The sequence below is a fragment of the Tiliqua scincoides genome, chromosome 5, assembly GCF_035046505.1.
Source record: "Tiliqua scincoides isolate rTilSci1 chromosome 5, rTilSci1.hap2, whole genome shotgun sequence".
NCBI classification, from domain to species: Eukaryota; Metazoa; Chordata; class Lepidosauria; order Squamata; family Scincidae; genus Tiliqua; species Tiliqua scincoides.
In genome coordinates, this window is record NC_089825.1 from 12,669,868 (window position 1) to 12,696,731 (window position 26,864).

Below are 26,864 nucleotides of genomic sequence, written 5' to 3' on the forward strand. Positions count from 1 at the left end.
ACGTATTACACCATGCTGGTGTAATATTAATCTACCATAATGGAATGTGCTCTTATTGTAGCAGGTTGGGTTTAATATATTCTACAAACCATAGAAGCTTTCTTATACTTCAGCTACAACTCCACTGATTTCTGTACAATCCATATTTAGTGTAGCAACTGCACGTACTGTCTCTCCTGCCTGTCTCTGCAAGCCTAGTGATTCATCCACAAGGCAACTGAAAGATTGGTTATAACTGACTGGGAATCACCATCCTATGATTTAGGGACTCCCTAAATCATTTAGATGAGTATTTTGTGCCATGTCTGTTCAGTGTTCTCATCCTCCTTAACTTTGTCTCATGCTTCTAATCAGCTCCCGCATTTGGGGAAATTGCAGGGCTGTCAAGCATTTAAAGAAGGCAGAGATTCCTAAGGACAAATCTTTACTTTAGGTGTGTTTGAGTTCCATACAAAATACTGTACAGTGCCTTTCCTGCAAGATCCTGGTGATCCATATGTGTCCAAGGAGCCTGATGGCCACCTTCCTGAAATTTTCCTACAAATCAGATGTTGTTATAGTTTTTTAAAACAAATTTTGAACTGACATTTTTAACTTGGCATGAGCAAGGTTGTCATTGTTTGAAGGTGCCAAAACACATGTAGACTTGATCCAATGCCATGTGTGGTAGATACCTACTAAACTGGAAGTAGGGGTAGAGTTTACTTATTGGGGCCTGGGAATTCTGTGAACTAAACTGGGTGATCTACTGCTGGGGCCTCATAGTTCTGATGCAAGTTTCAGGTGCAGCTTGAACAGTACTAGTGCAAGTTTCACTTTCCCTTGATTGAACTGTACTAATACACATTGGTGCTTATGAAGAAGACCTGGGCTGCATTTCCACTACTGCTTTAATCCACTTTTAGTGCACTTCTGTTCTCCCAGTGCATTTGGTGGGGGACTGTAGTTTGTTAAGGAATCTGTGAGCTGTTTGAACTACCCTTAAACGGCTGTCTCCAGAAGGCATTTGGGTATTAGAAGTGCATTGAAAGTGGATTAAAGCTGTAGTAGTGGAAATGCAGCCGTGGATAGGCTAAGATTGAGGTACCCGAATTTATTTTGTAACAAATGTTTTGTACTGCACCATTTGTTTTGTCATGGCCTGGGCCCCCTGGAAGCCTGGGGATTTTGCCCCCCCTGCCCCTCCCAACTCAGGCCTGATCATAGTCAATGATCTGCATCCTTCTCTTGTTTTCTGATCTCTGAATTGTTGAGTTTGTCTCTGTCCATCTCTGCTCTATTTCATGAACATTAGAAATGTTCACAATGATACTCATAATTCGACTAAAGTGTGAAATCTATCCTGTATTAACCCATTTCTGCCTAGCCCACGGGTGTACATATTTGGTCCCTGTTGCATATATGCAACATGGGGCAGAAATTACTATTAAGTATCATTCTAGCCTTTTGTGTTTGAAGGTTAACTTGTCCTCCAGGCCCTGCTGTATGATGATGATGATTTAGCTTTGAGTGGACGGGAGAAAAAGTCAGACATGATCTGGGAGCTTCGGTTGTGCAATTTTCGTGTCCTGGACTGTTTTCATATAGCAAGGAAGCCATGTTGCTTGACAAGCTTATTTGTATTTATGTTTTGAACTGGACTGATGACGAGAGGTCTTGAATCCCACAGGCCTCGAAGAAGGCTACAACTTTAGTCTTCCCAAACTTTTAGCACCGGGACCCACTTTTAAAAACGACAGACTATCGCGATCCACCTGACAAAAAATAGCAATCTAGAAAGAAATATTTTATTTATTAAGTTATAAATTATTAATTAATAATAATAAAGGTCCTGCGCTCCCAAGGCTGCTAGAGACCTTACATATAGTAAGTATGTGTAGTAGATACAGTATGTGTGTGTAGATATTTGCTAGACTCTCCTTAGAAATGGAGTTCAAGGATTGGTCCCCCAAACCTTTGCAGTCATTCCAGGGTAACCAGAAAGCTGAACAGGACAGCAGAATGTATACTTAGGGACTTCCAGGTCAGAAAAAGGCTGAAACTGGGTTCACATGTGATCTCCTGAACACCAATTACTAGATATATTTGGAAAATGTGACATTTTAATTGGGGGTATGAAGATTACCTCTTACCACAGGTTAGCATTCCAGCTTATGCTTTTCTCCTCTGCAAAGCAGTCAGGGGTGCTTGCAAAGGGGTTTTATTTTTTATGTTTCAAAAACTTTTCATGACCCACCAAAAATCTGCTCAGGACCCACTGGTGGGTCCCAACCCACAGTTTGGGAAACACTGGTGTAACAGACTATGAAGGACAAAACTGTGAAAGAAGGCCTGACTCGGTTTTGTCAGCTTGCAATAGCTGTGGGAACCAAACTCCTTAGAAGGCTGAAAGGAAACACCTTGAGTCTCACTATGGCCAGGTGAGAAGCTGATCATGGGCTGGACCTCAAGGTCTCATGGATTGGAAATTGGCTGCAGCTGTGAATCTTCAGTTGAGAAGGACCAGGGAGAGTGACCAACTATAGCCTCAGGTGATGAGATCAGTCCAGAAGCTTTGACTGGTCAGAATCTCTAATTGGCTAAGAGCTAAGTTTAAGGTATAAAAAGCCCTTTCATTGGAAAGGATCTCTCACTTTTTGCTGTTCCATCATCTATTCATATCAGCCATGGTATGACAGGTAGAAGAGCTACCCTTTGCTTATGCTCAGAAGTTGGAAAGTTCCAGGAGAATGTTAGGATTAAGTATGCTTAGGAGCTTAGCTTTGTTGTTTTAGCATTGTATGTATAATATTTGTATTCCTAAATGCCTCTCAAGTAACTTGTAACCTCAGTTCTTTCTTTAAATAAACCATTCTATTATTACAGTCTCGTAGTGTCTGTGTCAAGTAAAAGGAACTGAGATTCATCTTAATTCTGGCCTAGGCCACTCACAGCACAATCCTAGCCATGTCTACTCAGAAGTAAGTCCCATTATAGTCAATGGGGCTTACTGCCAGGTAGGTGTGGATAGGATTGCAACCCCAGTCTGCTTTTAGAACGAACCAGAGTCTTGATGCTTAAGTACCTAGAGTTGGAGTGGGGGCTGGGGAATTCAAAGCTTGCAACAGTGGGGAGTTAGCCCATTGGGCTTCAGCGTTCCCTTGGCTGAAGGACTGCCTGTTTAGAAGGGGTGATGGCAGTTAACGGGGGCAGGTGACCATGAGGATTCGTACACCCACCTGTTTGGTGTGTTTGGCCATTCAGGTGAATGTGAACATAAGAGGATATATTTCACCACAAGTAAAGCCCTGGTGTGCCCTATGGGGCTTCTTGGATCTGGGAAGCCTACTGTAATGCTGGACGAGTCAGGAGTGGGGTTTGGATACGGTGGAGGTCTGCTCTGCCAATCCTGTCCCTGTTCTGCCCTTCCCCCCCACCCACAAATGCTCCCTCCCCACTATCCTTTCCATGCCCCTGCACTGGTCAACGCAACTCTACCTACTCTAACCTGCACTGCTCTTGGATGCAGTACCAGTGGGGCTACCACAGATCTTTGTGCCAGTGTTTCTGGCTCACGATTAGTGTTTCTTGTCTTAGGAATTGGCTTAAACTGGCAAAAGGCAGGAATGATACAATGGTTGTCCTTGACCTGTCATATTAAGATTATGAACTTGGAGTGGAGCAGTGCACATACTCATGGATATAAGGAACATATATCTTCTTTTGCTATTAGTAAAACTTTGGTGGAAAGGTAGCTTTATTTGCAAACAAAGGATATTCAGGGACTTACGGTTGAATTGTTCATTAGCTTGAGCATTTGGACATCTAAATAATCATCCATATTCCAAAATGTGTAAAATAAATTCAAGGCAGCAAGTCTTTGGGACTTTTGAAATTTTCAGTATACTGTAATTGCATCTAGTGTGCCCTACATACATTTCAGAATTGCTTTTACTAATTATAATGAAAAGTATTTTTATACTGCTTTTCAGCAGTATAAAAAAGAGCAGACTTTTCAGCATGGCCTCTTCTAGTTTGAAGAGACACTTGGCCAACAGACTGAGGCAAAGAGACAAAGAAGGAAGGCCCATAGCCAGGGAGACAGACCAGGGACAGACTGCACTTGCTCCCGATGTGGAAGGGATTGTCACTCCTGAATTGGCCTTTTCAGCCACACTAGATGCTGTTCCAGAACCACCATTCAGAGCGCTATACCAGAGTCTTTCCAGACTGAAGGTTGCCAACTAACTAACTGCTTTTCAGCAAAGTATTTACAAAGTGATTTGCATAACAAAATATATGAAAAGAAGGCTCTTTTTCCGAGAGGCCTCACAATCTGAAAAAAGATGCAAAAGAGACACCAGCAAACAACCAGTGAAAAAGACCCTATGCTGGGATGGAGAGGGACAGTTGCTCTCTCCCTGCTAGGTATAAGGGGGCCACCACTTAAAAGTTGCCTTTTAGCACAGTTAGCAGGGGTAAAATGGTGGTGCAATGTAAGGAACAAGACACAATGGCTAATTGTAGACAGTGAAGTTGTAATTTGGCACACACTGAACCTATAATGGGCTGATAACAGACCAGGTACAAAGTACATAAGTAGCTGCAAACAGCATCAGTCTCTAAAGACTTCTTTAGTGACAACATAAATAGGTATTCACTAAGAAGTGAGTGAGAAATCCGCATTTCCTGACAGTCTCTTTGAATTTACTGGCAAACAAAAGGTTTATGAAAGTGAAGTTAGGCTGTTCACTGTTTCAAGATCCACCAGTCATTCTGGCCAGCCATGCTGTCTTGTGTCCTTGGCATAAGGACACAATCCAGGGCATATATAATTAGAACATAGCCTTGGAATTGTTGAAGTCTCGGACACTGAGCATTCCTGGCAGAACAGTTGAGAACATCAATTTTCTTAGACTGGTAATCCAATTACATTTTTGTAGCTATAATCTGCATTTCTATTATGGCAGTGAAGAAACGAAAGATAATGAAACAAAACATGGCTTAGCCTGGGCTTTTATTTGACTCCTGGACCTGCAGCAGGAATACATCCCCCTTATCTCTGTGGATTCTTAGAGCCTGATCAGAATTTTCAAATTTACAATGGAGATGCTAACAAATGTTGTACTCGGGCTCACTGAGAAGTGGCCAGACACCAAGAGGCATTGAATTTATTATTGAATTAATACTGGATAATGAGAAGGTTCTCAGCACAAGGAACCCATAGATCAGTCGTTTTCAATCTTGTTCATCTCATGGCACACTGATAAGGCACTAAAATTATCAAGGCACACATTGGGTTTTTGACAACTGACAAGGCACACCGTGCTGCCAGTTGAGGGCTCTCATCCCCCCCATTGGCCCTACTAAAAAATGACCTTCCCCCCAAATTCCTGGGGCACACCAGTGGACCACTCGCAGCATACCAGTGTGCCACAGCACAGTGGTTGAAAATGACTGCCATAGATAGAATAATTTATACATTACAGTGTCTTTATTTTTAAATGTTGTTGCCCCAAGAGGCCAAGCCATCCAGGATCTCCTGGGCATTTGAGACTGCAGTTTACACTTTTCTGAAGCTTATGTCCTTAAATCCCACCTCTTTACAATGTAAGCTATCCATGCACTCATCTCCCTCTGCTGTCTGCACCGCTCTGCCCCAAGGCTCTGGCTGCAGGCAGAAGTAGGAGAATCACCAGGTTCTCAGGTGATTTACCCAAACCTTCCAAGGGTTCCTCTGGGCAGACCAATTCCCTGTACTCAACCAATAAGCATGACTGACTGTTGGCGACTATGGTATCGCGCTCTGAATAAGCATACACTCCAGCAATTTACTTAAAAAAAACTTATTAAAACTTTTCCATGTTAGTAAGAGGAAATCCCTCCACCCCACATGTGGGGGCTGTAAAGGGAGGGTTCCAAACAGTATGTGAAACATTTATAAAGGCAGTAGAAACAACAAACTGCTTACTACATGACTAAATTCTCAGAGTCCTACCACGCAGGGTCAGTGTTCAAACGGGCAATGTATTCCCTCTGTACTCCAGTCATGAAGTACTTCTTTATGGGCTTACTTCTTGCACTTATAGCTAATGCTCTTTTTTGGTCCAATCCAATCAAATAACCTTAATTCTGTTGAGTCATTATCTGCCTCTCAGTTGCTACCCCACAGGTATCTAATTCTCAGGTATCTGGCCTAGCTCCAAATGAACATCACCTGGTCTTGTAGCCGCCATGCTTATCAGATAATGAGCTACCTAGTGGGTGAGCCACCCATTTTGGTTCCCAGAGCAGAAACTCTCTCCACTGCTTTATTTCTTTGGCTGGATCTTACAGGAAGGACATTTTCACTTCAATACCACCTGGATCTTGTAGAAAGACATGGAAGCACAACTCAACCAGCATTCTTCCTACATTTCCCCACTCACCCCTCTGAGAGGACGTAACAGGAGGGGGGAACCCAACTCCTTTACAGATACAAATAGTTTACCCCCTGTTTTTCTGCATAGTAGTGCATAGGAGTGGTGTTGCATTCAAAATAAAGTGACAGCTGCTTTTGAAGCAAGAAACACTTCAGTGGCACCAACATCTCGGTGTCAAATTTCTGTAGTCTTTCCACTCTTTGTTTTTTGAGACTGGTGTGCACACACGTGTGCCAAAATTTCTGCCATATGTGTGGTGGTAGGAGTGCATTATAGTGCAACTGGAAAAAGTGCAGAAGAGAGAAATCAAAATGATTAGTGGGGTGGGCACCTCCCTTATGAGGAACGGCTACAGCATTTCGGCTTCTTCAGTCTAGAAAAAAGGCACCTGAGGGCGGATGTGATTGAGGCATATAACGTTATGCATAGGGTAGTTAGAGGGAAATTATTTTTCCTCTCACACAATTCCAGAATTGGGGGTATCCACTAAGATTGAATGAGGGGAGAATTAGAAGAGACAAAAGAAAATATATCTTTACCCAACATGTCATTAATCTGTGGAACTCCTTGCCAAAGGATGTGATGGCATCTGGCCTAGATGTCTTTGAAAGGGGATTGGACAGATTTCTGGAGAAAAACTCCATCAGTGGTTTCAAGACATGATGGGTATATGCAACCTCCTGATTTTGGAAATAGGCTGTCCCTGTATTCCAGGTGCATGGAAGTGGCACCAGGATGCAGGTAACTTGTCTTGTGCACTCCCTGAGGCAACTGGTGGGCCTCTGTAAGATATAAGAAGCAGGACTAGATCCCTTAGGGCTCTTCTTATTTTCATACCAGTTAATGTTTTGGGGGCTATTTGTTGTTAATAGTTAAATGGAACCCCATTTATAGAGCGCTATGACTGAATAGGAGATGATGGGAGGATGCTTTCAGCTTCACTCCTTGTTTGTGACTTCCCAGAGACATCTGGTTAGCTGCTGCTGGAAACAGAATCCTAGACCTTTGGTCTGATGGAGCTAGGCAATTCTTATGTATGATAGCCTTATTTTTTAGTGACATGATCTGTGCTTGTTTTCTAAACAAGGTGATGCCAGGGCTAAGTCTGTCTGAAGTTGTATCCCCTTTCCTTAAAGCAGAGGTTCCCAAACTGGGCATTGTGACAAGTCTCCAGGGGCATTGCAGACAGCGCACCAGCCAAGCCACTTGGCAGCGTGAGTGCCAAAGATCCTGGAGAAGAGGCTCTGCTCCACTTGATGTGGGCCATGTGTGATGTGACGTAGACCCACCTGCCCTCCTTGAGCGGTTCTGTACCAATTTTAAGGTGTTTTTTTCAGGTGTGACCCAGAAGAGATACAGGAAGCTGGACTAGATGGGCCTTTGGCTTGATCCAGCGGGGCTTTTCTTATGTAAGTGCCAATGACATCACTGTGTCATGCGGTCATCCGCACCTCCTTTTGGGTTTCAGATACTCAACTGTTGAGCCCTGGCATAGATGGAGTGTCCAAGTGAAGCAGACAAAATTCAGTGACAAAAGAAAATTTGTACCAGTGAGCAAAGAAAGAGCTCCACGATCTGATCAGAAATGTTTATTTTAGTTGATAGGAAAGGTCACCAGACAGCCACAGGAATCCCAAGTAGCAGTTGAGATGCATGTGTCTGCAAGAGAATGTAAAATAAACCCATTAACCCAGCTTTCCTGTTTCTTTTATACTTTTTTTTTTTTCCATAGAAAGCTTATCAGAGAAAAGAGCTTGTGGGACAAGTATGTAACAATGAGAGCAGCCCTGTGGAAGGGGGATTTTGGGTTAAGTGGCTTTAATCATGGCATGAGATTATCATAGCTACAGAAAATTTTTAAAGGTAAATTAGAAACTGGAGGTGTTGATCCTCTCAGAAGAATAAGTGGAGGAAAGTGGCATGAAGAATTCTGGGGTTGTGCATGGAATGGCTTTAATAAATTGCTGGTGTGCATGTTAATTGGTTGACCAAAGGGTCAACCTGAGGAATTGACTTGGATGTTTTGGGTAAATTACATGATAACATGGTGGTTCCCTCCATTCTGCCTGTGGCCTTGAGGCAAAGAGGCACAGACAGGCAGGGGAGATGGGCGCATTTGGTGACTTTGCTGAGTGAATGACATTATGGGGAGGTGGGCTTCAGGTGCATAAGTTTTGGAACTGTGTACACTGCAGCCCTTTTTGCCTGGGAGATCTTGGGTGCCTTGGACCCCTGGGGGAACAATGCACTTAATGGCATTTTTTAATTGGCACATGGAATGGCTTTGGTGCTTAGCTGTTCACAGTCAGTCAACAGGTCGTAAGCAGTGTTGCTGAGACCCTTGTAGATGAGTTGTGCTGTTATGCAAAACAGAGAAGTGAATCTTTTTATTTCCTGTCTGGCCTAATTATTGAGCAATGGGCATTAGTTGGTAGTTAATTATTTTGGACCCTTGAAATGTGAGTCACACTCAAATGTCAGGGTGAGAGATGAAACACAAGAGAGTGTGTGCAAGGAGAGCTGAATATCAACAGGTTGAATGTGATTGGGAGAGAATCAATCTGTATTGGGGGGGGGGCTGATATCTCCTTGTGTTCAACATTTACCTGTGTGCTTGCCGCTGGACCACATGAAGTCTGCTCAGTATAAAGGTTGCCTTCAGCTTCCTGTGTCTAGTGGAAGGGGCAACATGAGGAGGATAATTTGGGATGGAAACAAGTTCAAACTATGTAAGTGATGGAGGAGGAGCTAGGGAGTGTTTTGTCCATCCCAAAGCCATAGCTGATATCAGCAGTGGCCTGACTGACCTGTAAGATGCAATGGAAGGTTGTTTTTCCTTAGAGAGCCTCATTCAATTATTGCTCAATGCAGAAAGTCCTAAGGTGCTAGCAGCTCACAGATGTTTGTGGTGTGGCCTTTGAGGAGGCCAGTGCGTTCTTCATAGGAAGCTCTGCTCCACGTCCAGTGCAGTCTGCACCCTCCCTAGTGACGCCACTGAGTAGTAGTTAAGGGATTTTCTCTTTTATGTTAATAAGGTGCCATTTTTCTGTAGTTCCATGTTTTGCCTTGCTTTGGTTGCTGTTCTATTTTGAGGTAGAACTATATATTTTCAGGTTGTCTTCAAATTGTCTTCATAGCAGAACATGCCTTGATTATCTGTTCAGTGGAACAGAAAGGCAATAAACAATCAAGTACAACTGTTTGAACATCAGTATCCTTGCAATTATTGCAACAAAGCATACAACTCCATCATATGCTTTCACTGTCTAGTTTTGTTCATTCTAGAAAATTACAGGTTTATCATCAAAATATGAATAGAATAGAAAATGTATTTGTCATTGTACCCGTATACACAAGTACAACAAAATTAGGTGCTTTCGCAAGGTAAAACAAGACAAGACTAACACAAAACAACAATACAACAAAGTCAGGCAGACTACACCACATTGGTTAAACTCTGTTCAACATATCACTCTACCCCCCTCCCCCCGCATTTAATCTAGACACTGCACTGGGATAGAAACTGTTCTTTAATCTACTCGTTCTTGTTCTTATCACCCTATATCTTCTCCCTGATGGCAATAATTCAAAATATGCCATGCCTGTTTTTGGTAGCAGTAGTAACTTTGTCTTTCTGTTCTTCCCTCTTCCAGGTATGAATGCAGCAGTCCGCGCTGTAGTCCGTATGGGAATCTATGTTGGAGCAAAAGTGTATTTTGTCTATGAGGTTGGTGCTTAAATTTTAAATATATATGCTCCAGTTTCAATCTAATGCTATAAATCAGAATTTCCTCTAAGACAGAGGGCACCACACCCCCTAGGAAAATTGGAGGCAATGGGGGAAAACTTGTAGGGATAAACTTTGTTGCCTTTGTCTTTCAAATAGGCGTGTAAGCTTGATTGACTATATATGTATGGATATATAAACAAGTTGAAATCTTTGCAACATCTGATAAGAGAGGAACAGGATGTGCATAGGGAGGTTAAGAGTTATGTCTCTTTCCCTGATTACGGGGCTGATGATTACGGGGCTGGGGCACCTTCCTTATGAGGAAAGGCTGCGGTGTTTGGGCCTCTTCAGCCTAGAAAAGAGACGCCTGAGGGGGGACATGATTGAGACATACAAAATTATGCAGGGGATGGACAGAGTGGATAGGGAGATGCTCTTTACACTCTCACATAATACCAGAACCAGGGGACATCCACTAAAATTGAGTGTTGGGTGGGTTAGGACAGACAAAAGAAAATATTTCTTTACTCAGCGTGTGGTTGGTCTGTGGAACTCCTTGCCACAGGATGTGGTGATGGCATCTAGCCTAGACGCCTTTAAAAGGGCATTGGACAAGTTTCTGGAGGAAAAATCCATTATGGGGTACAAGCCATGATGTGTATGCGTAACCTCCTGATTTTAGAAATGGGTTATGTCAGAATGCCAGATGCAAGGGAGGGCACCAGGATGAGATCTCTTGTTATCTGGTGTGCTCCCTGGGGCATTTGGTGGGCCGCTGTGAGAGACAGGAAGCTGGACTAGATGGGCCTATGGCCTGATCCAGTGGGGCTGTTCTTATGTTCCCTCTTCCTTGACAGTGTCAGGCCAAACGTGGACTCTACTGTGTTAAATGCTTGTGTGAATGCATTTTTAAAAAGCCATTTAACCCATTTCTGCCCATCCTACAGGTGTACACATTTGATCCCTGTTGCGTATACAGGTTGAGACTCATTATTTGAGTGGGTTCCCTTCCAAGCACTCACTGGATGGCAAAAAAAAAACGAACTATAGCAAATCCATTTACAAAACAAAGTTTCTTTGCTCCAGTGATTTTAAAACAGCCTTGATGTCCTTTGTGATGCAAGATAAGAGTCCTTAAGAAGGCAATCCATCAATCAGTCCTCCTCCAAGCCTTACAAAGGTGCTTCATTCAGCCCCTCCCTTCACCAATGCAAAGAGACCACCTTTCTTTCACTGCTCAGGGGGAACTGCTGGAGAGAGAAGGATTGATGGATTGTCAGACAGCTGCCCTCTCTCTCTTTCTCATTAAAGAGGCTATTGTTAAAGGACTGTTCAGTTTTTTAAACTGATTTTAAAGGAATGCATTTGCCCCCTTCTCCAGGGATCAGCACATTCCTTCTCATTTGCAGTGGCCATTCCTGTTGAGTCAAATCCATGTATAAAAAATCCGTGTATAAATAGGCTGGACCTGTATGCAATGTTGGGCAGAAATGCCACTCACTTTTGAAGTTTATTATCTGACAGCCCAATCCTATCCCCCACCATTGGCGGTGATGCAACCGGGCCAGCAGGGTGTATGATGCATGCAACAACGGCGGTGAGGTGATCAGGAGGCCTGGGAGAGGAAAGGAAAAATATATTTTTCCCTTATCTCTCTGTAGCCTCCTGGTGGTCTGTGAGTCCCCTCGGATCTATGCCAGTGAAATAGCTGGTGTAAGTCTGAGGGATGGGTTCTAAAAGAGGGGATAGGTTCCCAGTGGCACTGCTAGTGATCATGTAGCCCCGGTGCTGAGCTCAAAATGATGCCCCAGAAGTGATGTCACAACTGGAAGTGATGTCACACCCAGGTTTTTAAAAAGTGAAACTCAAGGGAAAACATGCCTCCTTCCCCCCAGAAGCTTGCCACCCACTTGCTCTACTGCTTTCCCTAGCCGGTGGCATAGCTAAGGCATCTATCTCCTGCTAAACCTCTCTAATTGGGTAAGAGGCACTTTTTAAAGTGGGTGCAACATTTTTTAGCAGGGGGAGAGTCACTGGCCCACCTCACCCCAGCAGTGTCTCTTCTAGTGGCTGTCTGCTGGTATTCATCTGCATCTTTTTCTATTGTGAGCCCTTTTGGGACAGGGAGCCATTTAGTTATTTGATTTTTTTCTGTAAACCGCTTTGTGAACTTTTAGTTGAAAAGCGGTATATAAATACTGTTAATAATAATAATAATAATATCTCCTACCTAGTCTCAAAGAAGATTTTGTAGTCGCCCCACCACAACAAAATCAAATTTAATTAAGTAAAAAGATACAAAGTGTGTCCTTATTGGTTAGAGATACTGCTGATGTGAAGAGGGACGGTTATCCCCCCCCTGCTAAATATAAGAGGAGTCCCACTTGAGAAAGTGTCTCTTACCCAGTTATCAGGGGTAGCTGTTTTATGATACCTGGAAATGAGAGCTAACTCGTATCAACACCTTATTGGTTCCATGCTGTACCATAATAACATCTCATTGGCTCTCAGAAAAATCAGTCTCATAGATCAGTTTTGAATTACAGAAATCCACTTTTTGTTCCATTGTGTTCCATTGTGACAACCAGTTGTGTTTTCTTGTTAATTGGCCATTCTTTTTGATGTAATACAGATATTCCAATGGGGTTTGTTGCATTGCATTCCTCATTAAATTACCTTTCCACTGATATATAACGTGATGGTATTATTTGGACATACCAATTTTTTCACAATTTTGGCCACTGGTGTCAAGCTCAGCTTGTTGCCCCCCTAAAGCTTGTTGCCCCGTGAAACTATTACCCCCTGCACCCTCTTAGCTATGCCGCTGTAGGTTCCTGGCATAAGTTGTTGCTGCTGGGATCCACCCCCTCCCTTCCTTGATGTAGCCTTTGCCCCCACCTCAAACTTACTCTAGGAACCATTGCTGCATGCACGGAGTCTCTGCCCACTTGTGGCAGTGGCCCAGAAGCACCAAAAGATGGTCTAGCTTTTGCACTGCCACAAAGGGCCTTGTGCTGCTGGAACGTGAATCCTGGCAGCACAAGGCTCAGATAGTATTGGACCATGATAAAACTTTCAGCTGTTAATAAACTTGTGTCTGAATGGATGTAGATCGTAGCAATTTGTTTTTCTACAAAACAAGGTTGTTGTCAGCCTGGCTCTTTGTCTGCTAGCTGCCCATGCTTGGCCACTTCTGTAACCTCACTGTCAAACTGGTGTGAAACTCAAGAATGTGCAAACAAACGCCCTGCTCTGCAGCCCTGTTGTGGTATTGCCCCAGCAACTGACTGATGTATGCAGCATGACATTAGCTTGCCTGCATTCTGAAACTCTCCCATTTATTTTCTTGTCTTGCTTGAAAGGAGCTGGGAAGCTTTCATGGCTGGAGGGAACTTTCTTTCCCTTGTGTACACACCCAAAACCGCAAAATCTTAGATGTAGTTCCTAGATTATCTACTCTCTACCAAATACTGTTGATTCTATAACCATAAGCAGCAACTGATTTTTCAATGGGGCCAAATTTTCAGCGGAACCAGAAGGGCCAGGAATATTGGCTCCCCTCTGACAGCCTTTGCAGAAACACAAGCAAAAGGCTTACTCATTCTTTGTATGAACAGCAATGGAGACTTTGACAGGGTCAGTGTAGATCTAGTAAACTGAGGAAGCTAATAAGGAAAGAGACCAAAGGCTTAGTTACTGTTCACTATATGTAGGACAGAGCTAAAGAGCCTTTGCCTGACCCTTTTGTACTGGTGGGAGAAAACAACTGATATGACTTACGGGAGCATTTCTTTGGGGTTCAGGGGCACTATGCTGGAGGCCAGATTGAACTTCTGTGTAAGTAGTTGCCTAGCTGTTTTCTAGGCAAGGCTTAAGTGACATTTTTGATAGAAACTGCAGTTTTCCTTATTTACAGGCTTTGGCAGTTGCTAAAATACAAAATAGATTTAATTTTGATTTAAGCTTTTTCATCTTGTTGACATTAACCTGATCACGTTCTTCAAAATGACTTAGTAATAGTATTTATTTACTAGTATTCCTGAGTTCATAAAAAGTCTCAGCTGCATGAACCTGATGCATATTCTGGGACTATTTATGGGCCTTTAATTTCCATTTAAAAATATATATTAACAGCCCGAATCCAGCCTCTTCCGTTACTGGGCATATGCAGTCCCCCCCCCCCATCACTGCAGTTTGGGAGAGCTGTGGCTGGAGGAGGAAGGTTTAGTGATGGGGGAACACCATGTGTGCAGAAAACAGCCAGTGTGGGAGAGGAGGGGAGGGTATTATGGGTACTGTGTCTGCCCCCTTTTCTTACAGAGATCTCTGATAATACCTAGTCGCTCGGGAAACTGTAAAGCTGCTTCTGGACTCCCATGTTCTCAGCAATGTGCAAAGGTACTGGGATGATTGACAAGCCCTTGACATTCATTTCTAGAGGTTAATTTATTAGCATTATGTAACTGTGCAGCATGGCCTTTCCCAGTTTGAAGAGACACTTGGCCAACAGACTGAGGCAAAGAGGCAAAGAAGGAAGGCCCATAGCCAGGGAGACAGACCAGGGAAAGACTGCACTTGCTCCCAGTGTAGAAGGGATTGTCACCCCCGAATTGGCCTTTTCAGCCACACTAGACGCTGTTCCAGAACCACCTTTCAGAGCACGATACCATAGTCTTTCGAGACTGAAGGTTGCCAACAAACAGTGCATTACAAAAACATACTTGGCTAATAGTATTTAGACTCTTGTTGCTTCTTTTCAGAGCCAAGTGCGGAACTTAAAAACATTGAAATGTTCGCATCCACTTACTGCAGCAGACAAACTCCAATTTCCCCATCATCTCCCCTGCTCCTTTTTCATCCATTCCCACCACTCCAGTTGAGTTTTATTTTCTAAGCCAAGTAATTATGCTCTGAGGTTGTGGGAAAAAGTAGCCCCCATGTCAGCAGCCATTGTGAGTCAGCTGAGTATTTGGAGCTGAGATAACAGAGTAGTTGCTCTAATTTAGCAAACCCAAATTGGCTGCTGACCAATTACTTCCATGGGATGAACCATGGGTATAGAAAGATCTACCAGAAAACAGATCTTCCTCCCGGGATGACAGGGCTCCCTGGGATGACAGAAGGGTTTGGTATGTAAGCATCTTGTGTTGGCCAATTTAATAGGTTGGATTAATTGCTTACACAATGTTTGAATGACCGAAAAGCGAGAAAACTTACAATTTGAGTTTTTTCGCCTCTTTTTAATACAAGTGCCCATAAAAACTGCAGATAGCAAGTTTCTATCTTAGGAGAAGCATTTCTTCCTGTGTGCCAGAGAAGGGGGAATGCTTCCTGTAATAAGTTGTAATAAATTCCAGTCAAGCTCCCTCGATATGCATGGGTGGTTTGCATCATAGTGTTCACTTCTTTCTCTAGAACTGTTATTTTTCTCTTATACTCACTTATGCAGGTTTACCCAATTAACTAATGGCCAAATCTTGTTCAGACCTTATTTTGGTGAATCTTCTGATCAAAGCCCCGTGTAGCTTCCCTCTCAACGCTCTAGCGCTTGGCAATGACAAGGACGTCATTGCCGAGTGTTCTTCAGCCACCCCACACAGCTACTGTAGGGCTCCATGCACTGCAGGAAAAAGTTAGAGGGTATATGGGGCTTGATTACATGATTTTGAAGCAGGGATTTTGCAATACTGTAATTGAGCTGCAATATTTCAAGTGGCTCTCACTAACTGCAGTCTCTGAAATGGTCAGCTTCTCACTAGGTGGTATCTGCGCATGCATCCACGTGCATTTGCGCAAGATGCAAGATTTGCGCACCCCCACACTTAGATGTAATTTCAAAAGATAGAAACTTCAAGAATAACACCACTTAGGCCACAGTTCTGTACTACACCCTGACCTGGCAGTAAGTTCCATTAAATCCAGTGGTGCTTGCTTCTGAGTAGGGAAGCATAGGATTTCACTAAAAAATAACACACAAGCATTTTCTAAGCCTTCTTGAAAGACAGCATGCTGGCAAAATAGATCAATGGTGTACTAGTAACAGGGTCCAGAAAATCAGAATTATCCCTTGTAAGCAGGGAGAACTGGAGCATATGATCTTGCTGAGTTGCTTTGTATTACTTGAATGCCTCATTAATTGAAGAATAAATTCCAGTCAGCCTCTCTTGATATGCATGGCTTGCTACAAAGAGGTGTCTGTTGTAGGTACCGGAATATAATCAGTCAAGTCCAGTGCCATGGCACGTAGGATAGGAAAAACCAAGGGACATGGCAAAAGGACAGACAGTTTTGCATTCCACACCAGAAAACATTTTAATCTCAGCAGTTCTATTTCCATAGTTATGCTGGTGAATGCCCTCTGGCTACAGCAGAGTGCAGAAATTTCAGTAGTTGCTGTAACTTGCTTGGACTCCCATTAGTGTAGAAGTTGATATTTGATTTTCTCAACAATTATTTGTGACATGTTTTTTCTCTCTGTGTTCAAACCCTCTGTGGATACTATAGCTTTTCAAAGATTATTTTCTTTCCTTTCTCTCTCTCTCTCTCTCTCTCTTAAAAAAAAAAATATTTTGGCTTGCATTGCCTTGGTTGGATACTCAGATCACATAGGACTAGATTCTGAACTGCAAGCCCACACAGCAAGCTAGGAATAATTCAGTTCTGCAAAGAGATAGAAAAAAACAAAAAAACCCCCAATGTTATAGAGAAAATGTTAGGGGAAGTTGGGGAAGAGAGATTTCTTGCATTCCTTCAGAGAAAGGGTCAAGTCAAGGTCCATTCCTATCCAGCTTTCCAGCACTGATGTAGCCTTGCCAATGGGGTGTACGCTGCATCCTGCAGTGGGGGAGCAGTCACAGGGACCTCCTCAAGGTAAGGGAATGTTTGTTTCCTTACATTGGGGCCCCTAGAGATGTATGGCTAGTGATTGGACCTAGCATGCAATGCACAGAACAGCATTTGCGATCCTGCATGGCAATTCAAAAGCATATGGGGGGGGGCATATCCGCAGTTCCCATATCTGCAATTGGGTTCCCCAACCCCGTGTGCCCACCCTCCGGAGGCAAGGGGAGCTCCACTTCCCTTGCCTCCTGAGAGACTTCTGAGTTTCATCTGTCCGCGGACTCTGCCTGGCTCTAACTGAGCTCTGAAGGTGAAAAAAAAAACAAAACACAACTTCTGGTTTCTGGAGAAATTGGGAGTGACGTTTTTAATGCCTTATAAGGCATTGGGAGGCCCAGGGAAGTCCAATGTGGTGGGGGGGGGCGGTCTTGATAAAAGCTGATATGTTTAAGGCTGTTTTTTATATTAGAGTTGCTACAAATGACGATTCAGCCTTGTGTGGGTAATCTAATATCACGGAGGTGTCTATAAAATATGCATCCATAACATCACAAACTCATTAAAGTTTCAGGTCTTATTTGAGAGTTCCAAACCATCACCAATTATTTCACTGAAAAACTGCAATTGAGGGCTTTCCATAATGACTGGAAGTTTTTTTTGTGTGTTTGGGGGGGGGGGGTAGTTGACTGATTTGTTGATGTGCAGGTCTGGGTTGGGTGTCTCAAATCCTGTAACATTCACTTGTGACCCGTGACCTGTGGTAATACCAAGCTATCCATGTCTTGTCACTATTGGCAACCAGGGAACCATTCTTTTTTTCTTTTTTTAACAGCTTCATATTATTATATATGTTTGCTCAGAAGTATGCACCATTGTATTCAGTACTTTCAGGAAAGTGTGTACAAGATTGTACCCTTCGTGCCCCAAAAGAAGATCAGAGTTGAAACATGGTTCATTTCAATTCTCTAACTGTGCCAAAGCACCTTAAAATGAGCATGTTATATTAAAGTCAGACTGCACACTTATCTGGCAGTGAGCCTCATTGAAGCTTACTGCTAAGAAGACACGAACATGAATGCACAAACTCAAACTTATTCCACAAACTCAAATGTTATCATATGTGTCCCGTTCTTCCTCCAAAGTCCCAGTGCGGCAAACGTAAAATCCATTTCTGTATGTTGGTGCATCATCAAATGCCAAACTAAAGGACAGACTTGAACGCAGCAAAGTTTCCGTAGCACTTGGGTCCAGATGTGAAGCAAAGTTCCATAGCAAAGTTCAGCACGCTCTACTCCATGAGTACAGTCATTTTCCGCACAGCGTTAGCCTGCGAGAGACCAGCTGGTAGTGAATTGCCAAGCTGTGGGCAGCCACATAAATTTCATGTCAAATCTTGTGACTTGGAGACGTCTGTGTGAGATTTTGCCAACTCTGAATTGCCATGTTAACTTGATCATCAATGTAACATGACTTAACACTTCTATCTTTACATAATTTTTCCTTTCTTTCTAAATAAACTTTGTTTTTTTTTAGGTCAGGCTTCTCAACTGTTTTTCTCTGGTTACAGGGATACCAAGGTATGGTTGATGGAGGTGAAAACATTGTTGAAGTTTCGTGGGAAAGTGTTTCAAGCATCCTCCAAGTGGTAGGTCGGAAACTAAGAATAATTGCTACGTAAGCATTTTATGTATGCCATCTTGATGCCTGATGCTATCTTGGGTCTGCCGCTTTTGCAATACAAAGAAACAAAACATAATGCTTTACCATGCTGTTTGCGCTCTGCCATGAAATCCAGAAGTATGGGATTTCATTTATAGGGACAGCGTGAACACACATGGATTTCAAGACAATAAAAGGAGCGCAATAAGGAGGGGAATGGTCTTCTTCTAGCTGCCTCCTCAGACCCCCCACAATCTCGCGCCGATAAAGCCCACTTCATGTGGGCCAGCAATGGGTTCCCTGCATGAGCCAGACTTGCCCTGTTCTCGACTCTTCTTATGCACATGCTGGAAAGAAAATAGATCAGCATCTCTGTATACAAGGAGGATGGCAGAACTTCTCTTTTCCCCTTTTGTTTTCTCCTCCCAGTACAAGTCAGTTTCAGTTTATCAGCTGCTTGCTTTAATAACTGCTTCTGTGTCAGTCTGTTTCCATGCCTTTCTCTGTTTTTGTCTGGCCATTCTCTGCCCGCTGTGGCTTGCATCACATACAGGTCTGTTAGTGCCAAGAGATGCCTTTGAACTGGAAGAATTTAGCGCCCTAGTAAATTGTCACTGTTCCAAGGGAAAATGTTGGCCACTCCTTTTTCTGCCTTGAAGGAAAAGGATCAGTGTTGCATAATCCACAAGTAGCACATTTTCTGCAGAAAGAAGTTGCACAATTTTCTCCTTCACTGACACACTTTTAGAATATACAGAAAGGTTCTTTTGCTGCTCCTGGCAGGTGGCAGAACTTCAGCCAAGGGCTGATGTAAAAATTGAACAGATGGATTGATGCTTTGTCATCATTTGTAAAACTCCCTGTGCAGAATCCTCTGTTTCATAAGACTCAGCTGACTCAGATTTTTTTCTGGTATTGCATTTCACACACAGTATTGTGTCTGCGCACACACGCTAGCAGTCCTGAGAGTGTGGAAAGGAGGAAATGCCAAGTTCAACTGAAATAAACAAATGAGGGGAAATTGTTGCAATAATGTCAGATTAAACTGTGGATGGACTGCTGCCCTATCCTACAATCATTTGTGCTTAAAGCTTTCTGTGGAAACCTTTGATGTTCTCTCCCCAGAAGGTGTACTTTGATTACTTTATTATTTATTACAGCTGTTATCTATAAGCCAAGTTTATATGCAACTGATAGCCAGTCATCAAAGCTTAGTTACCACTGGCCGCTAGGCATATATAATGCCTTATGCGTAAGCCAAGTAAGCAGGTTGAAAGTCAGAATGGATTATATTTAGCAATCACAAGCCATCCAGGGTGCTTTTCAATCATCATTTCCTGATCCACATCAGTCTTTCACATTTGCATCTCACCTTTTTTCCCCATGAAGCTCAGGGTGATATGTGTGTGCTTATCCTGTGTTATCCTTGCAACAGTCCTATGAGGTTGAAGCTGGGTGGGAGCGAAAGAAAAAGGAAGTTTGCTCAAGTGCATCCTTGAATGAGGATGTGGATCTAATTTTCTCTAGTCTGGATCCAGCACCTTGCTGGCTGTACATGTGTGACTGAATGTATTCCATCTTGGTGCTGTTTTTTGTCTTTAGGTTTTTTTTAAAGAACAGATAAGCACTTGCGTCCACCAAACCATCATCAGATTAGATGTCCTTACTGGACCCAGCAAACTTGGCGGTGGGGCTTTCCCCAGGTTCTGCAGTCAAGTGTCCCCATAATGTGGCAACCTCCAGACCTCTGAGCAAAGAGAATACAAAAAGCTTTCCCAAAGAAAATTTGGTGGGCCGAGGCACTGCTTATCTGCGGCTTTCAGCAACTGAAATCAAATGTTTTGAACCTGATTTTTTCATTTTCCACTGCAGGGGGGAACAGTTATTGGCAGTGCCCGCTGTAAACCTTTCCGAACCCGGGAAGGCCGTTTGAAGGCTGCCTGCAACCTGATTAAGTGTGGAATCACTAATCTGTGTGTGATTGGTGGGGATGGCAGCTTAACAGGTGCTAATCTTTTTCGTGAGGAGTGGAATGGACTGTTGGAAGAACTTGCAAATAAGGGTAGGTTGTATAGTTGTTGTTAAGCTTGTTGAAGTAATCCTCTCCTATTGGAAAAAAAAAAATCTTACGTTGTTAAAATGCCATTGTCTAGTTTGATCAAGGTGCAACTAAATAATGCTGTCATAAGACTGTAACAGTGGTTCACCTAGCTAAGGTTTCTATTTCAAGCAAGACTAACTAAGGAAGTTAAATTGTATAACTTTCTTCCACATGAAACATGTGAAGGCTTTCAGCTACCGTGTTTCCCCGATAATAAGACACTGTCTTATTATTTTTTTTGGACAGAAAAACACCAGAAGGCTTATTTTCAGGGGAGGGCTTATTTTAATGAACATTGACAGCAATTTTAATAAACAGGTAAATGTGAACAAATCATGCCCCCTGAGTTCTTCTTTTATCCTCCATCATGCCCCCTGAGTGCTTATTTTATCCTCCATCATGCCCCTTTTATCCTCCATCATGCCCCTTTTATCCTCCATCATGCCTCCTGAGTTCTTCTTTTATCCTCCATCATGCCCCCTCACTCCCGCTTACATACCGGGTTTTTATGTTGTCCTGCCTCAGCTCTCCTCCGCGGCACTGCTCTCAATGGCGCCAGCAAGCAAATCACTGGGGAAGAACAGGATGACGCGCTCACTGCTGCAGCTCTGATTGGATGCAGCTCGGAGCGCGGCGTGCGTTTCACCCGGGGGGGGGACGGTGCATACAGAGGGTACCGTAATGTAGCGTGTAGCGCAGGGGATCACCTTCACTACAGTAGCAATCTCAATAGGGCTTATTTTCGGGGGAGGGCTTATTTTAGAGGAATCTTACACAGTAAGGGGAGGGCTTATTTTCGGGATAGGTCTTATTATCGGGGAAACACGGTAGTAGCACAACTATAAAGCTATACTGTTTGAACCTTTCTGTGTGAATGGAGAGGTGTGGTTGATAAACACTGATGTATGTATTTGTTTGGTGCTTCTTTGGCAGGTGAGATTGAACAAGAGGCTGTGAAGAAGTATGCTTACCTCAACATTGTGGGAATGGTTGGCTCCATCGACAATGACTTCTGTGGCACTGACATGACCATTGGCACTGACTCAGCCTTGCACAGAATCATTGAAGTTGTGGATGCCATCATGACCACAGCTCAAAGGTGTGTTGATGTCAGAGGGTGCACTGGGCAAGCATGTGAGATTTATTTTAGCATGACAGACCGCTTGGCCAAAGGCTAAAATGCATTGTGCGTTTATTCTTTTCAACAGTACTGAAGTGCACCAAAGTTAGGTTCACTCCAGCCTTTTACCAATTCTCTTGTTAGTGCCTCCAAGGAAGAAATGGCCACCGTTGAACAGTCTCAGGTGGATACCATGTCTGTGTATCTTTTTGAGAGGACAGTAATTCACATTTCATCCATTATATTTTGAGTCCGAAGGGTGACTTGTAAGAATGTTCTAATTCTGTAGTGGCAACTTAGGTTTCCTTGGATGCTGTGGTTGTGACGTTGTACACAGAAAGCGTCTAATCCAGGGGTGCTCAAACTTTCAACTTTAGGGATGCTGGACCTTTAACAAGTGTATAGAAGAGAGAATTTCAGCAGGTGCAACTTCTCATCCCACAGATGACAAGCTGCACCTGCTAAAATTATCTCTCCTACACAATTTTAAAGGTCCAGCATCCCTAAAGTTGAAAGTTTGAGCACCCCTGGTCTAATCCTTTCCAACTTTCCGCCACCAATACAGCTGCAGTATAGCCCCAAGGAAAGGGAACAAATGGTTGCTTACCTTGAGGAGGCCTCCGTGACTGCTCCCTCCCCACCACAGGATGCCGGACACACCCCTTGATGCAGCTGCAGTAGCGCCGGAAAGTTGAACAGGATTGGGCCCTAGTGTACTTAATTCCCCTTGAATCAGGCTAATTATAGATGCTTGTAACCTTTGGCAGTTGTGTATCCAGAAGGAACTGGAGCTCTGGGAGGCATTTCTATACTCCTAAGAATAGCAGTTGAGAGCAATTGTCACTTTGACTGGAATGTCACGCCTCGTCAGACATGTGCAGTGGTATGAAAACCGAACACAGATGTTAGAAAGGAAAACAGAAATCACCATTGTCCCTGGACTGGGTTATCTTACATTGGACTGTGCTTTAAGATTGCTCTTGTGATCTGGTATCTGCTGCTGAAAACAAATAGGGGGAAAAGGTGCTTATGAAAACACAGGGTTGCAATTTGTCAAGCAACAGCTCTCCCTGAAAGGCAATGGATACCTTTTCTGAAACAACAGTGCTGCAATACAGTACAATGGCAGGAGTGTAGACCTGAAGGTAGGAAATGCAGATTTTAAAATGAAGCTGACTGGATGGTCTTAAGCAAGTCACAATCAGTCAAACCAACTCACCTTACAGGATTGTTGTGATGCCAATTCTCTACTCTGAGCTCCTTGGAGGAAGAACACTGTACAATGGTAGCAGATCGAAATTCCAAGGGGATTTTTAAAGATTCTAATTGTCTCTTAGACAAGGGAAGCAAGATGTAGCATCTTTAACTGCTCAGCATTTAAAATCTGCCTCTTGGAAAAGAGAGGATATATTTTTTCATTGCAATGGACTGGCTATTTCTTCTTATTTGACTGCCAGTTTTTGAGATCTTTGCCTTTTCTTTGAGCCACTCAAAGAAACCCTCTGGGTGTAAGAACTGATTAGAGTCTAAGAATACAGAGGCTATTGGATGTGAATAATTCTGGTATTACATTATCCTCTAGAATAGATTAGTGTTGGCCCTTTATTTTTGCTTTTATTGTATTGTATGAGGCCATCACTGAAGCCAGTCAGTTGACTTTGGGACTTCCAGTTGCTGAGGTGCTGTTACTGATTTTTCTTGTCATTCTGATAGCCATCAGAGGACCTTTGTCCTGGAGGTGATGGGAAGACACTGTGGGTATGTATTTTTCTCATTCGTTTATGTCTAGTGACACTGCATTTAGGAAAAAAAAATTGCAGAGGATGCACAAATAGTCCCGTGTGCTTATTTGGATTTGCTTTCCTCTGTCCTAGGTACCTAGCTCTTGTTAGTGCCTTAGCCTGTGGTGCAGATTATGTCTTTATTCCTGAGTATCCTCCTGAGGAAGGATGGGAAGACAAGATGTGTATTAAGCTATCTGAGGTAATCCATTACTGTGCAGGATTTCAGGTTTCAGGGAAGCCTGTGCTTCCTAGATCAGTCTATTCAGTGAAAAGATCAGTGGTGGCAGACAAGTTTCCCTGAAAGACAGGTTGTCTTTCTTTGTTAGGACCACTGTTCCCTTTAAGCCATGTGGTTACAAGGCTCAAAGTCCTGGGAAGCTGAGCTCTGCCCAGCTTGGAGCCCAGCAATGACTTGTGATACATCCATTTCCATGCATCCAAAAATGCTGCAGGGCTCCAGCACAGCTCTTGAGGGGGTCTATACACTGGTGTGGACGGGGGATTATTGGTTAGAACTCAGCTGAACATGTCCTTCTGTGAAATTCACCTCCTTATCTTTGGAGAGGCGTCTGGCAATGTTTTTCATGGGGTTACTTTGGAGATGAGGCGCTCTCTCATGCCTTTTCTGCAATGCCTGGCATTCAGTGGGCACCAACAGCACTTCACTGTGAGCCTCCTTGCCACTGTAACAGACTGCAGTTCAACATCTTTACTGTAAAGATCTGATCATGCTTTTCTGCCCCACAAAATGGGTCCCTGTTGACCCAGTGCGGGAGTACTTGTGACCAGTGTTGGATATTTGACTCGTTAATAACAAAGAAAAAATGACTGTTGGGCAGGGATCCGCAAGGTGGTTTAAAACAATTGGAGCAGAGTATGTTAATGATTGAAAGTAGTTTGCAAAGCATTTTAGTGACAGCCAGGTGTTTACTTCACTCGCAGAATATAGAGTACTTTTCATTGCCTCTGTTGTGTTTGTCTTATCCTAGAATCGTGCACGAAAGAAAAGGTTGAATATCATAATTGTAGCAGAGGGTGCTATTGATTCCCATAATAAACCTATAACTTCAGAACAAGTGAAAGATGTAAGTATTAAACGGGCAACCGTATCTTCTCCTGAGAATATTTGTAAGTGAATCCTATTGTACCATCAAAGTCCATATCCTTGCTCTATGGACACTGTTCTTCTTTACGTTATTCAGTATGTTCCCTGGTAGAGGAAAGTACCTCCCAGAACTCTGCTTTGCACTGATTTCTTACAGTGCTCTTTGTCCTAGCATAACTGACAGCTACTGGAGCCAGTGGGAGCAGTGTGTTCTGGGTAGCATGGAGCCAGTCAACATCAGTTTCCTATGACAGTTTGGCAGAATGCTCAACTTTCTTGTAGTAGGTCCCCAGTGTTGTTAGGGAAGAAGTATAGGAAATAAGGCTATCATCTAGTAATTGCTGTTTTTACAAAATGTGATCTAAATATAAATATATAAAACATATAAATGTTTTATAAATATTATAATTATAAATATATAAAACATTATATTTTTATAGATATATAAAACATACTGCTGGTTGGAATCTGTCATACCCTCCTGACTGAGCTGTGACCAGTTTGAACTCCTATGGTTAACAGCTATTAGAAATAGCTTTCTCTGGCCCACTAAAAATGTATCTTTTTTACCCCCAGTCTTCCTTTCCTAGTGACCTATTTATTAATGGCCGAATAAAAGTCTGGTTTAGGTGCCGAGCTTGGTATTCATCAACTAGGCTGCAACCCCAGCAGTTTTAACATGAAATATCATTGAGGTTTGTCAGAACAAACTGTTACACTGAATTGTGGGTTTCAGCCAGACAATGAATCAGAAGTACTATAAAAGGAGACAACCTGTCATTTGGGAATGAGCTGGAAAAAACGTTCCAAGCTGAATAGGATAATTGTACCTGAGTGTGGATAATGTGGCCATGAATTTAACTTCAGTACAGGGTGACCTTTTCTTTGTTCCTTGCTTGCAAAGAAATACATTCCCTGCCAGAATTATGTGATCCTCCTGTGACACTGTCTCTTAACCTTCATGTTTGATGCTGACACACTGATGTCATTACAACAGCACCAGGTTGCTCGGGGCTTTTGGTCCAAGCGCTTGTGGTGTCCCTTGTTCATCCCCTGATGGTATACAGTGTGCTACCACTGCCTGCTCATGCAGAGGGGTCAGGGATTGACCTGGCTTGGTGGGTGGTCTTCTGCTGGGTGTAGGCGCCTAATCATTGTCCAGCCTGGCCAACCTCTAATGCTACTCCTGCCTTAAAATACCTTTAAATGCTCAGTGACCTTTTGGACTTTCTTCCCTCTGCATGCTGTGTGGTTGAGTGGGCCTTAGATTCCTGTGGTTCCTTCTTGTTTTTGGATGTTGAAAGTCCAACTCTGCAATAATTTGAATGTGGGTTCTTCCCTGACCCTGGATAGCGACACTATCCATAGCAGCTTCAGTATCTAGAATTAGGAAAGATCCTGCATTAGCTAATTGTTGACAAAAATGTCAACAAGATGACAAAGAATAGAAGAGTAGCAGCATTGTAGAAAATACCAAAGCCCAAGGTGTGCTCTCTAGGGGGTCTCAGAATAATACATGAAGCTGCTGCAGTACCTTCTTACTTAATGTACACTTTGACTTTTTTTTGTAGCTTGTGGTGACGCGCCTGGGTTATGACACCCGGGTAACTATCCTTGGCCATGTGCAAAGAGGAGGCACTCCCTCTGCTTTTGATAGGATTCTGGTGAGTGATTCGGTATTCCAGAGTTCTGGAAGAGGAACAATTTGTTCTGTTTCATACTTCTTGTGTAGTGCTGCACAGCTCCTTATCTCAGGCATGGCACAACCTGGAATGCCCTCTTGGGTTCGCCGCTTCTGCACTACAAGTCAAAACTCTTACCCTGTTCTTTGTGCACTGTTGTCAAACCCTGAAGTGCCTAAATACTTCTGGTTATTTACAGTGCCACAAACACACAAGTAACACAGTGAGGAGGGAAATGATCTGCTTCTTGCACAAAGTGGAAAGCAGATCTTTGTGGCTTGCAGCAACCCTGGGTTGTATGCCAGCTGCAAGGGAGTGGCAACAGAATGCAGGTATCTGAGGCATCTGGTGGGCCACTGCGAGATACAGGAAGCTGGACTAGATGAGCCTTTAACCTGATCCAGCAGGACTCTTCTTATGAGGAAGTGGCGGCAGTAGACTC

The 26,864-nt window shown here is 43.2% G+C and overlaps 1 protein-coding gene across 5 annotated transcripts in view; it reads left to right on the forward strand.

The window, feature by feature from the left end:
* PFKP (phosphofructokinase, platelet) overlaps positions 1-26,864 on the forward strand; it is a 58,552-nt gene that overhangs the window by 7,445 nt on the left and 24,243 nt on the right. For 4 of the 5 annotated variants that reach the window (XM_066628460.1, XM_066628457.1, XM_066628456.1 and 1 more), the window contains exons 2-9: positions 10,055-10,128; positions 18,539-18,616; positions 20,503-20,692; positions 21,665-21,830; positions 23,565-23,609; positions 23,726-23,834; positions 24,625-24,720; positions 26,312-26,404. In XM_066628460.1, coding sequence (XP_066484557.1) covers positions 10,055-10,128; positions 18,539-18,616; positions 20,503-20,692; positions 21,665-21,830; positions 23,565-23,609; positions 23,726-23,834; positions 24,625-24,720; positions 26,312-26,404 — 851 coding nt within the window. Of the gene's footprint in view, positions 1-10,054; positions 10,129-18,538; positions 18,617-20,502; positions 20,693-21,664; positions 21,831-22,804; positions 22,997-23,564; positions 23,610-23,725; positions 23,835-24,624; positions 24,721-26,311; positions 26,405-26,864 lie in introns of those variants that run through there. The other variant, XM_066628459.1, reaches the window with a different exon arrangement.